The sequence below is a fragment of the Trifolium pratense genome, linkage group LG6, assembly GCF_020283565.1.
Source record: "Trifolium pratense cultivar HEN17-A07 linkage group LG6, ARS_RC_1.1, whole genome shotgun sequence".
In the NCBI taxonomy this organism is placed as follows: domain Eukaryota; kingdom Viridiplantae; phylum Streptophyta; class Magnoliopsida; order Fabales; family Fabaceae; genus Trifolium; species Trifolium pratense.
This window is the reverse complement of record NC_060064.1, coordinates 17,125,515-17,143,069: the sequence shown is the minus strand read 5'-3', so window position 1 is coordinate 17,143,069 and position 17,555 is coordinate 17,125,515. Positions and strand designations below refer to the sequence as shown.

General features: G+C 34.4%; 4 protein-coding genes across 4 annotated transcripts; 3 read left to right on the top strand and 1 right to left on the bottom strand.

The window, feature by feature from the left end:
* Positions 1–223: 223 nt before the first annotated feature.
* Positions 224–1,902, top strand: LOC123891836 (probable protein phosphatase 2C 43). The gene is made up of 2 exons (XM_045941719.1): positions 224–509; positions 989–1,902. Exons 1-2 carry the CDS (start codon positions 224–226, stop codon positions 1,900–1,902), a joined length of 1,200 nt encoding a protein of 399 aa, XP_045797675.1.
* Positions 1,903–9,445: 7,543 nt separating this feature from the next.
* Positions 9,446–10,165, top strand: LOC123891835 (SH3 domain-containing protein C23A1.17-like). The gene is made up of 2 exons (XM_045941718.1): positions 9,446–9,511; positions 9,776–10,165. Exons 1-2 carry the CDS (start codon positions 9,446–9,448, stop codon positions 10,163–10,165), a joined length of 456 nt encoding a protein of 151 aa, XP_045797674.1.
* Positions 10,166–11,774: 1,609 nt separating this feature from the next.
* Positions 11,775–13,874, top strand: LOC123891834 (UBP1-associated protein 2C-like). The gene is made up of 6 exons (XM_045941716.1): positions 11,775–11,905; positions 12,139–12,259; positions 12,372–12,515; positions 12,809–12,999; positions 13,087–13,165; positions 13,443–13,874. The coding sequence occupies exons 1-6, from the start codon at positions 11,775–11,777 to the stop codon at positions 13,872–13,874; spliced, it is 1,098 nt and encodes a 365-aa protein (XP_045797672.1).
* A 655-nt stretch (positions 13,875–14,529) lies between these two features.
* Positions 14,530–16,749, bottom strand: LOC123892425 (rhodanese-like domain-containing protein 9, chloroplastic). Its single transcript, XM_045942205.1, has 6 exons — positions 16,623–16,749; positions 16,220–16,482; positions 15,651–15,801; positions 15,081–15,166; positions 14,889–14,993; positions 14,530–14,813 (listed from the first exon to the last, which is right to left on the bottom strand). The coding sequence occupies exons 1-6, from the start codon at positions 16,649–16,651 to the stop codon at positions 14,743–14,745; spliced, it is 705 nt and encodes a 234-aa protein (XP_045798161.1). The 5' UTR covers positions 16,652–16,749; the 3' UTR covers positions 14,530–14,742.
* Between the last annotated feature and the right edge of the window lie 806 nt (positions 16,750–17,555).

The following is a 17,555-nucleotide window of genomic DNA, read 5'->3' as shown; positions in this document are numbered from 1 at the left end:
TTATATGTATTTCTGTTGAGGCTTTTCATTTTCTGTTACAAGTTAGTTGATTTTCAGTTACATTATAAATACATCCATACATACTAGTATTCAATATTCATTCATAATTCATTCATTCATTCACATTCAGATTTTATTTCCACACTCTCAGCACTCATTCATCCTCTTCCTTTCTCCTTCAATCTTTTCTTTTCTTCAAGAAGTCAAAACCCTTATCAAGATCATGCTTCCATTTGTAAAACATGTTCTTTTTGGGACCCCTTATCAACAGTATGGTCAAATTGAAGACCCTCAGGCATTTGCTAATGACCCTCTGGCGTGGTCGAGGCCACTGGTTAGGTATTACTCTGGCGAATTCTCCATGGCTGCGGTTCAGGCGAATAGGGATATGGAAGATCAGAGCCAAGTTGAAGTTGGCTTTGATGCACTCTTTGTTGGAATTTATGATGGCCATAAAGGCGACGCCACTGCCATCTATCTTAAAGATCATATCTTCAGGGAACTAATCAGTGAGTCTTCATTTCATTTTTAATCTTTGTTTCTTTCTCATTGGCATTTTCATCCATGTTTGTGTGTGTATCTTTTATTACTTTATTATCATTTCATTCAAGAAAACGCACGCGCGTGTGTGTGTGTGTCTTTTTCCTTTGCATTTTCATTCATTCACGTGTGTGTGTGTGTTATTATCATTACACTGTGTTATTTGAATGCCCTTTGAGTGTGGATATGGAATTGAAGCATGAACTGAAACTTAAAGGAATTAAGTGATTCTATATCCAAGAATTGAGGAGATGGAAACTGTTTTCTTAATTATTATTATTATTATTATTATTATTATTTTGGTCTTAATGTTTTCTTAATTATAAACACTGAAGAAATCAAGAAAATTAATTAATCTTTCTTGTTCTTGTGATGCTAATCATGTTTACACTTTTGGTCTAAATCATTGTGTATAGCTATATTTTTGACATTGATGTTATAAATTCAGGGCTTATTAAGGAGAATAATAACAATATGAATAAGAACATTATGACGCAAGTTGTTGACCAAATGGAGAAAGGTTTTATGGAGTCTGCTGGAAGAAATGTTTTTGTCAGTTCAGGTTGTTTAATTTGTTTCATACGGAGAGGGACGTTATATGCCGCCAATGTTGGAGACTCGCGCGCTGTACTGGGTTCTATGAAGGGCGTTGGTAAACTTAAAAGATTGGTTGTTAAACAGATTGTTAAAGATCACAATCTTGATCATCGAGAAGTTCAATCAGCAATCAGGGACTTGCAGCCAGATTTTCGTGATATAGATTACAATATTAATTTTCGAACCTGTATGATGATTGCAGAAAAAGGTTTAATCGAGACAACTAGATGTATAGGATATGCATATTTGAAGGAGGAGATCAATGAAAGTGAATCATTTGAAATCCCGAGTTGGGAAAGAGTGCCTGGAAATTTTACAAGACCTTTGCTAACATCACAACCACATGTTTATTCAAGAATCTTAAGGGACTCTGATAAATTCATTATATTTGGATCTAGTGGATTTTGGAAAGGGATATCAAATGAGGATGCTGCTAAAGTTGTTAACACCAGTCCACGAGAGGGAATCGCAGAAAGGCTTGCCACACTTGTTTTACAGAAAGGGGCTAAACACGGGAGAAGAACATATAGTCAACTTATAGGGTTGCCTAAGAGTGATCAAATTAGTGGGTCGGACACACGCAGAGAAAATTATTTTCTATTTAGATCGGCTTATCATTTAGATACAACTGTAGTTGTTGTATATTTGGACAACAACAGGTCAAATAGGGCGGGTATGATGCTAGAGATGAACTCCTATAGAGGCTGCGATGACGGATTTCAACAATCAGAGTTTACAAATTTTTATAGTAATGCTAATGCGTGACACATGTATACCTAGGAAATAAGATGCCATAGTTTTTTTTTTTTCATTTTCTCAGTTCGGTTGTAAGCGTCACAATGATTACGCCTCTGCCTTAATTTTCTAAATAGAAGTTTGAAAACATTTCTGTTACACTGCATACATACAGTTTTACAGTACTCAGTTGTTTATTATCTGAACTAGAGCATGGAGTAAGTAATTCAATATGTTCATATATATATATATATATATATTGCTACAAAAAATATAGAATAATGGATTGGTCTGATCCTTACAATTTGAGGTCTATCCTTAGCAACTAAAACAGAAAACAATGATAAAGCAGAAAGAATAAAGAAAATAGGAGATGAACTCCTCCCTCAAACGACGTCTTATACATAGCCGTTCCCAAACTTGGATAAAATGAGAGGATTGTGTTAAGCGGTCAACAGCCAATGTAAAACAATCTTTATGACATCGATCAAAGACTAGGAATCGACAGTTAGGGAGAAACCAACCTTGAAAATAAAATTATCATAAGATATAAATAAATGTAAGGAAACATTAAAGATTAGAGATTTATAAGATCATAAGATACAACTTGCTCATATTAATGTCTTAGAATCAGAACCGGATAGCAAAGTTTTGGTTCGACAGTTCTGTCAAAACCAAGCCTTATAATGTGGGATGATCAAAGCTTTGCCAGATGACAGTTTTGACTTTTGATGTCGTTTAGCAGCAGAACAAGGTTTTCTATGTCCTGGATTCCCTTTTGGATTATGCGGTATTCTTTCCTCTATTAAATATGATACAGTTTGCAGCGAACAAAATTTAGAGACAAAAAAAGGCATTCCATGCAGCTAGAAAATTTACAGTACTCTTTTTTAAATAGAAGTTTGATTACGGTATTCTTTCCTCTATTACATATGATACAATACTTTTTTTAAGACTAAATAGGGTAGGAAATGATAAACTAATCTCATTCCTTCCTGACATACAATCAAGAGTTTAATTTTCGGCGATAAATGACTCTTGACAGATTGTACAAAATCAGGATTTGACCTAGTGAATGGTATCCCAAAGAACAGACAATGCAATGAATAAACATGAAACGTTTTTTAGTAATGCTTCATCATTAATAACAATTGAATCCAAAATAGCCTACAATGCAATGAATAAATGTGAAACTAAGCTCTTCAAATAGTAAGAGGAATGAAGCAACAACAAAAATACTCTAGAAAACTACATAAACTAAGCATTAAGTATCAATGCATATATAAACAAATGAAGCAACACATTGAAGATGTTCCTTTTTATCTAATCTTTGGACACAGTGATTGTGAGTCCCTCTTCCTCTTATGAGTCTTTTTCCTCAAAACTTTCAATGAGTTTTGTAGACATTGTTGTCTGCAGAAATGTAGATCTTCAGAACACGCACATGAAGCTTTGCGAGGTAAATTAATTTTGTCATTGCATACTTTGTGAAATTTGGAAAAATAGACTACATGAAATTATGCACCTTAGGGTATTTTGACTCTTATGGTTGGTGTACAATTAAATGTGATGAACTAAAGTTTCAATATTCTTTAGTATTAAGGTTATATTGTGACACAGTTGTCTTTGTCTTTCAGAAAGATCTGAGGAAGGACATAGAACAGATAGAGTCACAGAACTTCAACTCAAAATGTAACATCATAAGTTCAGGTAACATAATAGTGTTACTAATCTTAACACCAGTCCACGAGATAGAATCGCTGAAAGACTTGCCAAGCTTGCTCTAGAGAAGGGGGGTCATAAAAGGGGGAAAAAATAACATGACCTTATAGAGATTCCTAAGAGTAATTGTATTAGTGGGAACAATGGCAATTGAAATAATGGATTTGGATCAGCTTATCATGACTAAAGGCCAAATAGGAAGGGTGTGAGGCCAGAGATCAACTCCTATACAGGATACGATTACGCAGTTCGACAATCAGAGTTTACAGATTTCTATAATAATGCTAAAATAAGAGGCCATTGTTTTTACATTTTCTTAGTTCTGTTGTATGTGTAAGAGGCCATTGATTTCCAGTGGATATTGAAGTCTGTCTAGTTATATTATAAGTATAGCAACATTTACAGCAAAGTGAAGGTTCGACGACATTAGCAATATATTCCGAAAGATGGGGTTGGCTAATGAGTCGAACGACGTCTTAATATTTTAAGCCTTTATTTGTTAGCTTTTATGTTCCCAAACTTGGATAAAATGAGAGGATTGTGTTAGGCGTTCAACATCCAATGTAAAACAAATTTTTATGACATCGATCAACGACTAGGGCTTGACTGTTAGCGAGAAACGAACCTTGAAGATTAGTGCTACTCTAGATATACATATGTTCCTTCTGTTGTTGTCACAAACAAGGTAACTCCTATGCAGCTTTAGAAAGATAAGGCTCGTCTTGCATATATACCAGTGAATTTGGAAAAATGAAATCGAAAAACAAATCAAGAGAAACTTTCTTTAGCAGATAAACAACAATGCAATATTTGCCAAAAACCTAGCATCACACAGACAAGAAAAAGTCTTAAAAGTCCTGCACTAAGATAGAAATAGTAGCATATGTCCCTCTCTGGACAATGATCGACTGCATTGTGGAACTAAACATGCGCTGCATTCTACTCACAAACATAATACACCGAAAATCAAGGGATGAAATCCGAAACAAAAACAAATATGGATTTTGATGCCTAATTTTTTTTCCTATATCTAGATAACACAACACAATCAACTAAATAAATCTGAGATATAACTACCTGCACATGCACCTTCTAATCCAATCCTAGTAAAATTAAGCTAGCAACGTATGGTTTTGGAATTAGACTATGGTATTCTTTTGTCTATTGCATATGTTACAGTTTGCGGTTGCAGCTAACAAATTTAAGAGGCAAAAAAGGACAAGGGATGCTCCAATGTATTTTAAGGCGAAAATGGAAATTTTAAGTAAGATTTAACTTTAGTGCAGTGGCAAAATTTATGTTGGAAATATGGTCAAATCAGGCCCAATTCATGCGTGCTTGCAGCCGCTGTGCGATTTGTTTTTCTTTCTCGGTTGAGCATGGTCCCAGTTTCGCCTCCTAAACTGCCTGGACATTTGGACAGAAAAAACAAAAGTAAAAATCATTTTTCATCAGCATCTCACATTGAGGACAAGTAGTCGGACAGTTCACCCCTTGCTGCACTAATTTCTCACGTGTTGGTATGTACCCTCTCACCAGTCTACGCACGAAAACTTTAATCTTATGAGGCACTTTCCGCCGCCACAGATCAATCCAGTTCCCTTGCACTCTCATATGAGTTGAGTTGAGTCTATAACAGCAGATTCCAATATGTAGGAAGGAATTAGACAAGTTTAATAGCTCACTAAACTATGCACAAATTCAAAGAAATGCTGCACTTGTAATGCCTTTTCTTTTCCATTCAGAGGACAAGCGGTGTCATTCGATCAATCGTTTTTCATTCAGGTGACCAGCAACATGAATATATGCATTCGTCAAACGGATATGAACCTTACTCTGAAGTATGATACCATATTACATTCTTATAGCCTCATTAGCATTTTAGCCTTTACCAACCTTTTTATTTGTCAGAGCCATAGATTTAATTCTCTAACCTCTGAACCTTAATGTGAACGTTGTGTGCAAAGGAAATGGATGTAAAGTGAATGTTCTCTAACCTCTGAACCTTAATGTAAACCAACCAAAATATTTTGGGACCTAAATTTAGAGACTTATTAGAGACAGGTCCTAAGTATGAGGGCAGTATAAAACACTGGAGTTTGAGAACATTTCTCTTAACTCATCTAACCGTTATTTGAATATGGAGAAGAGCTTATCACTTATAATATGGAGAAGTTAATTTATGTGTGTTTCTGTCGAGACTTGTCATTTTCTGTTACAAGTTAGTTGATTTTCAGTTACATTATAAAGTGGAGCAGTTAGTTTATATGTATTTCTGTTGAGGCTTTTCATTTTCTGTTACAAGTTAGTTGATTTTCAGTTACATTATAAATACATACATACTAGTATTCAATATTCATTCATTCAACCACATTCAGATTTTTATTTCCTCACACTCAACACTCAATCATCCTCTTCCTTTCTCCTTCAATCTTTTCTTTTCTTTTCTTGTCTTCAAGAAGAGAAGCATAAGATCATGGCTTCGTTTCTAAATAATATTTTCGGGTCCCCAGACAAAAAGTATAATATCGAATTAGATGAAACGTTTAATAATGACCCTCTGGCGTGGTCGAGGCCACTGGTTAGGCATCACTGTGGCGAATTCTCCATGGCTGCGGTTCAGGCGAATATGGATATGGAAGATCAGAGCCAAGTTGAAGTTGGCACTGATGCACTTTTTGTTGGAGTTTATGATGGCCATAAAGGCGACACCACTGCCATCTATATTAGAGATCATATCTTCGGGGAAATATTGAGTGAGTCTTCTTTTCATTAATTTCTTGATTCTTCTTTCATTTTCATTCTTTGTTTCTTTCTCATTTGCATTTTCATTCATGCGCGCGCGTGTGTGTGTTATTATCTTATTATCATTACACTGTGTATACATATATTGTGCTGTGACTTGTTATTTGAATGCCCTTTTGCCAATTTAGTTTCTTTGAATGGTGTTCTTTGAGTGTGGATATGGAATTGAAACATGAACTGAAATTTAAAGAATTAAGTGATTCTATATCCAAGAACTGAGGAGATGGAAAATGTTTTCTTAATTATAAACACAACAGAAATCAAGAAAATTAATCTTTCTTGTTCTTGTGGTGCTAATAATTTTTATATATTTGCACTGTTTTAACATGGAAGTTTGATGAAGAAATAATCTGGTTATAAATTGCAGGGCGTATTCAGCAAAATATTAAATCTATGACTAAAAACTTCTTTAAGTTAGTGATGGAGACTATTCTGATGCTAGGTGTTGCCAAAATGGAAAGAGGGTTTATTGAGTTTGCTAGAAATAGTTTAGAGCAACAGCATCAGCTACAGAGTAGTTCTGAGATACAGCAGGTACCGAGTAGTTCTGAGATACAGCAGGTACAGAGTAGTTCTGAGATACAGCAGGTACCGAGTAGTTCTGAGATACAGCAGGTACCAAGTAGTTCTGCTTCTGAGATACAGCCCGTACCGAGTAGTTCTGAGATACAGCAGGTACAGAATAGTTCTGAGATACAGCCAATACCGAGTAGTTCTGAGATACAGCCAGTACCGAGTAGTTCTGAGATACAGCCAGTACCGAGTAGTTCTGAGATACAGCAGGTACAGAATAGTTCTGAGATACAGCCAATACCGAGTAGTTCTGAGATACAGCCAGTACCGAGTAGTTCTGAGATACAGCCAGTACCGAGTAGTTCTGAGATACAGCAGGTACAGAATAGTTCTGAGATACAGCCAATACCGAGTAGTTCTGAGATACAGCCAGTACCGAGTAGTTCTGAGATACAGCCAGTACCGAGTAGTTCTGAGATACAGCCAGTACCGAGTAGTTCTGAGATACAGCAGGTACAGAATAGTTCTGAGATACAGCAGGTACCGAGTAGTTCTGCTTCTGAGATACAGCCGGTACCGAGTAGTTCTGAGATACAGCAGGTACAGAATAGTTTTAAGCAACAGCAGGAGATACAGCATGAGATACAGCCTGAGATACAAAATAGTTTTGAGCAACAACATGAGATACAAAATAGTTTTGTTAGTTCAGGTTGTTTGATTTGTATCATATGGAGAGGGACGTTATTTGTCGCCAACGTTGGAGACTCGCGCGCTATACTTGGTTCTCATAAGGGCATTGGTCCATTGAAAAGATTGGTTGTTAAACAGATGGTTAGAGATCACAATTTTCTAAATCCATCTATTCAGAAAGAACTCACTGAGTTGCATACAGATCATTATAATCGTAGTCGCTATGAAAGTATTGAAGATAAAAGCTTAATCGAGACAAGTAGATGTATAGGAAATGCATATATGAAAACTGAAAAGTTCGCCCAAAGGAGACCATCCGCAATCCCAATGTCGGAAGCAGTGACTCCAACTTATTATACATTTCCTTTGATATCATCACAGCCAGAAGTTTGTTCAAGAGTCTTAAAAAACACTAATAGATTCATTATATTTGGATCTGGTGGATTTTGGAGATTGATTTCAAATGAGGATGCTGCTAAAGTTGTTAACACCAGTCCTCGAGATAGAATCGCTGAAAGACTTGTCACGCTTGCTCTAGAGAAGGGGGCTGCTAGAGGGGGGAAAACATATCGTGACCTTATAGAGATTCCTAAGAGTGATTGTGTTGGTGGGAACAATGGCAATCGAAGTAATGGATTTAGATCGTCTTATCATGATGATATAACTGTGATTGTTGTATATTTGGACAAAAGGCCAAATGGGAAGGGTGTGAGGCCAGAGATCAACTCCTATATAGGCTGCGATAACATAGTTCGACAATCAGAGTTTACAAATTTCTATAACAATGCTAATGAGTGACACATGTATAGCTAGGAAATAAGATGCCATAGTTTTTTATGTCTCTGCCATAATTTTCCAAATGGAAGTTTGAAAATATTTCTGTTACACTGCATACATACAGTTTTCTGTTAATTTCCTGTGAATATTGAAGTCTTTCTATTTCTCTTCTCCTTTCTCTATAATGTATATCTATGCTAGTTATATTATAAGTATAGCAACATTTACAGAAAAGTGAAGGTTCGACGACATTAGAAACAACCTAGCCATATTCCACAAGATGGGTCTGGCTAATGAATCGAACGACGTCTTAATATTTTAAGCCTTTATTTGTTAGCTTTGTTGCAAAACTACATATAAAGTGAGAGGATTGTGTTAGGTGGTCAACAGCCAATATAAAATATAGTCAAATCTTTATGACATCGATCATAGACTAAGGCTCGACAATTAGGGAGAAACGAACCTTGAAAATAAAATTATCCTAAGATAACAATAAATTTAAGCATACATTTAAGAGTAGAGATTTATAAGATCATATCCAGCAGCAATGCAATATTTTCTACAAATCGTACAGACACACCACACAAATCAAGTATCATACAGACAAAAAAAAGTTCAAGAGTTCTTCCAGAGTTTCTTAGCAATTTGAAGTGCAGATGTCCCTCTCTGGGGTTTATAAGATCGACTGCAGTGTTGAACTACGCATGTGCTGCATTCTACACACAAACATATATATCAAAGCATCTTGTCTCTTTTACATGAAGACAATTTTGATTTCCCACACAAGCAAATCACAAATCATAGCTGTGTTTGTAATTTCAGGTGTGTTTCACAAATCATATGGAGGTAGCTTCTATTGTGGAGGATTTCAGGAAATTCGAAAGATAAGAGCAACATCATTTGAAAGCTGAGCCCAATTAGTTACTGACTAAAAGATATACTCATTTACTTTAGTCACAAGTAACCATTATAAAATCTGCACAAGTAAAAAATCTGCACAAGAATTTGGGCCTTCATATTGAATTTGGAGAAGAATTTTCATTTGTGAAGAGAATAATTACTGAAGATGAGTAAGAAGAAAGAAATGGAGGATTTGGAAAACAACAATGGTGACTTTGTTTCCAATGAAGAAGTTAGACTTTTCATCGAATCTCTTACCAAACCTCAACTCGTTGATTTTCTCTCTCAACTGTGTGTCTCTATTTCATTTTCTTGTTCCTTTTAATTAATATCTCACACTTTCACTCATTCATTACTATACAATATATTCCAACTTTGTTTTTTTTAGGGGTAATTAAGAAAATGTTTGAAATTTCATACAGTTGTCAATTCCTAGATGATGTACTATAATGTAATTCATCCATGTTATTTACATATCATACTCGTTTCATTGCAGGGAAGAACTATTACTGTAAAATATGATTTCCACAATGGTGGTCGTCCGTCTGTTCCTGCAAGAGTAGCTCCAATGGCAGCCTTACATATGTCTCCAGAATATGTTGAGGGTTACACATACTCCCGACCTGCTGCACCATATGCTACACCTCCTTATCCATACCCCCAAACAGGTGCACCATATGCCGTGTCTCCGTATCCATACTCCCAAACTGATGCACCACCTTATCCATACCCCCGAATTGTTGTGCCTCTTTATCCATACCCCCGAATTGCTGTGCCTCTTTATCCATACCCCCAAACAGGTGCACCATATGCCGCACCACCTTATCCATACCCCCAAGCAGGTGCACCATATGCTGCGTCTCCTAGTTCCATACCCCCAAACTGATGCACCACATGCTGCACCGCCTTATCCATACCCTTGAACTGCTGCACCATATGCTGCATCTCCTTATCGAACACTATGACATTGCTACTTCTTTCTGTACTTTCATGTTCAATTCTTATTATCCCCTAATTCCAGTCCAATTTTCTCAGTGCTATCCCCTTGTGTAGAATTCTGTACATTCTTTTTAGATGTAATTCTAGGTCAGAATCCCTTGTGACTAGAAAATTTTCTGAATTTACTTAACTTTAGATGGGATAATATTTTGTAACTAGAAATGCTAATAATATGTCATTTACCTCTATTTTTGTGGTTATATGTTCTCAGTTTGTTCAATGCAATATTTAAGCCTTTATCTAGTGACCTTCTCACATGTTTAGTCCATGTAATATAATCTCCACCCTGCATAATGTGATTTTGAAAAGGAAATTCCTTAAACTAATGGAACTTATCCTTCATTCAGATTCTTAAATGGAATCCACATATATACCTCACTCATTTTATGTTCTTATTGCCTACTTATATTTCTCAGTTACAAAAGTTGAGTTTAAAGGACATATATTTACACTGGTATTGTATCATGTCAATTAGACTATTGTGAGTTATTTTGAATTTAATCTTATGAAATGATAATTTAGTAAGTTTTAATTATTGGTTGTTAATGTAAAGTTGACTTGTACTCCAAGGTTGTTAATGTAAAATTGATTTGTACTCTAAGGTTGAATTTAACCCTAATGCAAACAAAACAAAACAAAAAAACAACCAAAGAAAATAAATGACAGTTTCGAAATAATATCCAACATCATTACTTGACAAATGTGGACTTTATACAAAATGTTGTGATTCAAATGCAAGAAGACTTTACTTGAAATAAATTGTGTTTATCTTCACTTGAAATATTAAGGCCAATGTGGACTTTACATGTGAGTTGGCAATTAGACTGTGACCTCAATCAAGCAGACACGAGTATATAGTCCGGCATTACCTATTTTTTGCTGGAAAAATAAATGTCCTCTCGCCTGATGCTTCCACGAGTCTTATTTATCTGCGGTTTTAACCTATTTATGGGCATTCATGAGTATTTGCAGTATGTTTTTTTTTGAAGTATTATTTTAAAGTGTATTTCAATCAAGACAAAAAGTGTTTCTTCACAGAAAAATACAAACTATCAAGACAAACAAATTTACTTATATCGTTTGTTCTTATTAATTGTTGGATATAATTTATTTTTTTCTAAACTGTATTTCTATCAAGACAAAAAGTATATTTCAACTCGATGTTATCTACAAATTCTGTTTTTTATGGTTCAACTCCAATTACTTGATTTATATATAAGAAAACACAAGAAAAATATTTTATAATTAATTTATGAAAACTGCTTAATATGTACCAGTTAGCTACTGAGTAAAAGAAATACTCATTTACTTTAGTCATAAGTAACCATTAAAAAATCTGCACAGGTAGAAAATCTGCACAAGAATTTGGGCCTTGACATGTAAGAAGAAAAGCCCAATTTCAAACCTTATAAATTGGGTTGAGTAGTGAATTTGGAGAAGATTATTGAATTTTTGTGAAGAGAAAATTAGAACTGAAGAAGAGTAAGAAGAAAGAAATGAAGGATATGAATAAGAAAAGAAAAATAGATGAGGCAGGAAGCAGTAACTTGACTTCCAAGGAAGAAGAACTTAGACTTCTCATTGAACCTCTTGCCAAACCTGTACTCGTTAATCTTCTCTCTAAACTGTGTGTCTCTATTTCCTTTTCTAGTTCCTTTTTAATATATTATATATCACTTTCACACATTACTGTTCCGACGTTTTTCTTTCAAGAACAATCAAATAAATTGAAAAGATAGAATCTTTTTCAAAAAATGAATATGAAGAAGCATAAAAGTACTATTTCTCATACTTGTATTGTATATATGATGTATGATTGATCATGCGCATGTGTGTTTGTTTGCATGTTGCTGTATAAAGAGGTTCCAAAGACCCTTCAATTGCAGCAGAGATAGAAACTATTGCATATGGTGATCATGTCCATAGAAAGCTTTTTGTTCGTGACTTGTCCTTGAATACCACTTCACAATCTTTGTGTAATGTGAGTTTAGTGTGTCTTCATCATGCCATTGTTTCATGTCTCTGATCTTAAGAATCAAGATTCTAAAAAATAAAATGTATTGCTTTTTTAATGTTGTATTTTTCTTTTTCAGGCATTTAAAGAGTATGGACAAATTGAGCATGCGAAGGTGATTGTTAATGAAGGCACTAAGAAATCACGTGGATATGGATATATTCTTTACAAAGATGTGAAATCGGCTAAGAAAGCATTGCATGTACCTAGCAAGTTAATCGATGTAAGCTTTAGCTCATTTTATTGCCTTTGAATGAGACTACTCGTGATTTATTTGATGCATGAACAAATCGCTATTTTTTGCTATACACGCTATTTACTCTACAAAATATTGTCAAATATTGAGCAGTGTTGCGTAGTGGAATTTGAACAATCCTCTATTTTCTACAATCAGCTATTGGAAACATCGTCTTACTGTCTAACTTCTGGAATAACATCTTTCGCCTGCTTGTTATGAACGTATGCAGCGATCTTTGCTCTATTTCGTTAGTTTATTTTATGGATTTTTGCTTTCAGGGAAGATTGACTCTATGTATGTTAGCTAGTGATGAGGTCACAAGAAAAATTAGTGATACTACTCTGAGAAAGCTTTTTATTGAAAACTTATCACCACAAGTAACAAATGGCATGCTGCACAACTATTTTAAGGGGCATGGTGATATTGAGGAATGTTCAGTTGTATATCACAAGGATTCGAAACTATCACGGTAAAAGTAGTAACATGCTTTAATTCGATGCAATAGTTGTTGTTTTTAATTTCTCTACCAGCTCAACTATTTTATTTTTAACTGTAGTGAATATGGCTTCGTTACATACAAGACAGTAGAGGCTGCAAAGAATGCCATAAAAGACCTAAATAAAAGCAATCTTGAGGTAAGCACAGCACTTGTGGTGAAAACTGAAAAACCGATACTTCTTATCGAAGACATGCCTGGTGTCTGACACATGTCATTACATTCAACTATGTCATTTTCTCAAATAATTAATAGTGTCGATGTGTCGGTGTTTCATAGAGTACGTGTTATTTGTTGCATGGTAAATTGACTGCTTCAGAGTTTGTGATTTTATTAGCTGAATTTCTTATCATATACCCTTGTGGGATTCATTCAAGCCATTGAACTTATTACATATCATTCTTGTTTGATTGCAGGGAAGACGTATAAATGTAGAATATGCTTATCCCAACAAGGGTGGAGGTGGTCAGTCATCTGTTCCTCCAATGGCAGCCTTACCTGTGCCACCAGGATATACATATCCCCAAACTGCTGCACTATATGCTGCACCTCCTTATACATACCCTCAAACGGCTGCACCTCCTTATTCATACCCTCAAACGGCTGCACCTCCTTATTCATACCCTCAAACGGCTGCACCTTCTAATCCATACCCTCAAACGGCTGCAACTCCTAATCCATACCCTCAAACGGCTGCACCATATGTTGCACCTCCTTATCCATACCCTCAAATGCCTGCACCATATGCTGCATCTCATTATAATAGTGCTCCCCCTGGACCTTCTACTTATCAAACACATGGTTATGGACAGGGTCCTTATCCTCAGCAATACTATCAAAACCAATGAATGTACTTTACCAGACACTGTGATATTGCTTTCATGTTCAATTCTTGTTAGCCCCAATTCCTGTCCAATATTTTCAGTGCTAGCCCTTCTGTAAAACAGTTTACATTCTTTTTAGCTGTAATTCTAGGTCAGAATCCCATGTGACTATAAAATTTTCATATACTTTTTCTGAATATATAAGTCATTTACCTTTATTTTAGTGGCAATTTTGTTCTCAGTTTTGTTCAATGCATGTAGAGTATTGTAAGCATTTATCTAGTGACGTATTCACAACTCATGTTTAATCCATGTAATATAATATTCCCCAGCAATGTGATGCAAAAATATTTTATTGGCTATTTGTTCTCAGTTTGTTCAATGAAATATTTAAGCCTGTATGTATCTAGTGACCTTCTCACATGTAAAAGGCCACAATGTGATGCAAACTCTAACCCCTCATAGTGTGATTTTGAAACTTTAGACTACAATGTCTGGTTGATGACAAGGGCACAATTGGGGTCCATAAATATTTAATGAAAAGGAAATGCCTTAAATTAATATTCTTAGATGGAATCCACTTAAAGTTTTTTTTCCAATAACATTTAAAACTGATTTGTCAATGAACATTCTAATTTTTAAACATTGGAAATGGATGTAGACAATTCTTTGCTTAATCTTTTTCAAAAACAATATTGCTTTGCATAATGGAAAATAAACAATCTTGTTTTCACCATTATAACCATACTGACATGACATTAACCCTTCAATAAGGCACCTCATTCACATAATCACATATTTTTATGTTCCTCAATTCTAATCTCACATTTCAATGCAACATGCATTATGTGAGGGGAAAATAACTAACAACTAATCAATGGAACTTTTAGTCTTAGCCTGCAGGGACCAGTTGGAACAGCTTCTCAGCTTGATCAGGAAAGAATGTAATGAATAAATATGCACCTGAAAATTTCATAAAACACAAAAAATCAATACAAAGCATCATGAAATTGTTATAAAAGATATCGAAAAACTTACAAATAAGAACGGTTCCTAAAACAGCTGAAATTTTTCCTTGAATTTGCACCAAACCAGCTTTGCCAGCATTCTGCAACTCTGTGTTGCCAACAGATTCAAATGTTCCTACAAAATGGATATATTCTAATGCTTATTCTAACAGATAAGATGAAACTTTAAAACTAAGTTAAATAAATGAATGATGAACTAAACCTGGTTTCACAGTTTGAAGTCCAGATGTTAAGCATGCTACATTTTGGAAACCAGCTTCTTCTAACTTATTTGCTGCTGCAGCCGACCTTCACAAAGAAGGAAAAATTCAATCTTCAATTCTTATATTAAGGTATAAGTAGAATTCACAACAATTTGTCTATGCAGCCATCCATCGTAGCATTCTACCACTCTCGTCTTGTCAGCACGGAGTTGCTGATTATCCAAGGTATCGAGCATCACAATAGTTATCCTCGTCCAATATTGCCTACATTCTTCTGGTAATCCTACTATGTGTGTTACCTAGTTGCTCTTTTTGACTCTTGGTTCTTCCACCTAGACTAGACCATATGATCACATTTATGGTAACACAAAACCTTTATCTTTTGTTCTTTTGGATTATGTGTTTTGTAATCTTAATTTCCCATTTAACTCTCATTATTAGACTATACATAATGATTGGTTATATTCAGAGAATGTAATTTTGCAAACTAATCATAATAAAGAATAAGTAATAACCAAAGTTGGGATATATAATTAGCAGTCAAATAGAGTAGAAAATGATAAACTAACCTTAATCCTTCCTGACATACAATCAAAAGTTTAGTTTCAGGCTGTAATTGACTCTTGACAGATTGTACAAAATCAGGATTTGGCCTAGTGAATGGTATCCCAAAGAACAATCCAGAAAAATTATTGTGTACAGTCCTTAATAAGAATGTACCTACACAAAATAAATGCCATCAAGTATTAAAAAAAAGTGAGTCAATACTTTAGGACTTGAAATTGTAGGAATCAAACAATTTGCATCTAAAATCAACAAAATTTCAAAATGATCCCTGAAATCGAAAATCCTTCATCACATTAGTCCATCTGGAATGGTCATTGAAATTGTCCCGAAGGGACAAATATGATTAAAGATTTTCATGTAGCCTAGTGGCTAGGAGTGTCCGGGGTTCGAACCCCGGCTCCTGCACATATATTGCGATATCCTACCAATTGAACTAAGCTCACAGGGACATTTTTTTTGTTAAATTTATAAACCAATCTGTCTAATCCTACATTTTCAATGACTAAGATGAAAAAATCAAATAAAAATATGCATAATAGTATAAATAATTTTGGAAGGAAAAATTCCATACCAGGATCATTGTCAGTATTTTCAACAAAAAGAGGGACATGATAACATGTTTTAATGTGTGCTCGTTCAAACTGAGATATGTCCCTCACATCAAGAACATTATATCCATCTACTGCTACAAGTTCCTTAGCATCATCAGCTGTTACAAACCTCACTTCTGCTTTTACTGTAAAGTTCCTTCTCATTTGACATTGAGATGCTAGCTTCCCTTGCATGCTCCTTCCATTGTGAGTTTTTAATACCAACCTACATCTCCCTAAGTTGCTGAAAACACAACCTTAATAACTCACAATCATGTTCAAAAACATTAACAAAATGATTTTTTTTACTTAAACTTCATTGTTAATATTCTACAAATAAACATGTTATAGAAAAAAAATCAAATGAAAGAGTTGTGTTGTTACCAGGAGGTGTAGATAGCAGTTCCTGCCATTGTTGTGAGAATGTATGTTTATCATTCTTATCTTTCTGTGAATTAGGCTTTCAAAGCTTAACACACTTTACCCATTAGTTTCATTTAGTGGGCCATGAAATTTGAGATCAGCAATGGATTCATGCCACGTGGCAACTATGATACAAGTGGATATATAGCCGCTTCATGACGTCTTGTGTATCTAGCTCAACATATCATTTGGATAACACAGATTTGACAAAGATTTTTAATTGAAACATTGTTTTAATTTATATCACATCACATTATGTATAAAACTTGAAAAATAAACTTTGAATTTTTTGGGGTTGCCAAAATTTTAAAATGTAACAATTCAATCATCATTCTTTGTTATTCTCACTCTATAGGGGGAGGTGAATATGAATTAACAGAAATAATCGATTGAAAATTTAGTTTTTAAAACACCGGATTATTTGTATATATAATTCCTAAATAGTTCTCCTAACTCTAATCCACTTAAACCAATTAAATTGTTTCATTTAGCCACATCATCCATTTAAATCCAAATAAACCACTCTACAATGCCACATCATTTCTACTTATATTATTATTATTATTATTATTATTATTATTATTATTATTATTATTATTATTTATTATTATTTTATTATTTCATCTCTATACTTTTCATATTCTACATTTATAAACTTATGACTTTTTAATATACACTCAATCTATATATATAAATCCTAGATAGTTGTGGAATTGTCTATCTAAACCCTAATCCACAAACCAATGAAAACTTTTCATTTAGTCATATCATCCACTTACATTCATTTAATGTGGGGTACTAATTATAATAATAATAATAATTATTATTATTATTATTATTATTATTATTATTATTTTGGGTTATTATTCATTTACATTTTTTTGTTCATTTTAT

Excerpts from the sequence above, each read along its gene's own strand:
- LOC123891835 (XM_045941718.1), top strand. The coding sequence starts at position 9,446 with ATGAGTAAGAAGAAAGAAATGGAGGATTTGGAAAACAACAATGGTGAC. Across the intron at positions 9,512-9,775 it reads ACTTTGTTTCCAATGAAGAA|GGAAGAACTATTACTGTAAA; the intron begins GTTAGACTTTTC and ends GTTTCATTGCAG.
- LOC123891834 (XM_045941716.1), top strand. The coding sequence starts at position 11,775 with ATGAAGGATATGAATAAGAAAAGAAAAATAGATGAGGCAGGAAGCAGT. Across the intron at positions 12,260-12,371 it reads CTTCACAATCTTTGTGTAAT|GCATTTAAAGAGTATGGACA; the intron begins GTGAGTTTAGTG and ends TTTCTTTTTCAG. Across the intron at positions 12,516-12,808 it reads TACCTAGCAAGTTAATCGAT|GGAAGATTGACTCTATGTAT; the intron begins GTAAGCTTTAGC and ends TTTTGCTTTCAG.
- LOC123892425 (XM_045942205.1), bottom strand. The coding sequence starts at position 16,651 with ATGGCAGGAACTGCTATCTACACCTCCTG. Across the intron at positions 15,802-16,219 it reads AAATACTGACAATGATCCTG|GTACATTCTTATTAAGGACT; the intron begins GTATGGAATTTT and ends TATTTTGTGTAG. Across the intron at positions 14,994-15,080 it reads ACTTCAAACTGTGAAACCAG|GAACATTTGAATCTGTTGGC; the intron begins GTTTAGTTCATC and ends TCCATTTTGTAG.
- LOC123891836 (XM_045941719.1), top strand. The coding sequence starts at position 224 with ATGCTTCCATTTGTAAAACATGTTCTTTTTGGGACCCCTTATCAACAG. Across the intron at positions 510-988 it reads TATCTTCAGGGAACTAATCA|GGCTTATTAAGGAGAATAAT; the intron begins GTGAGTCTTCAT and ends TTATAAATTCAG.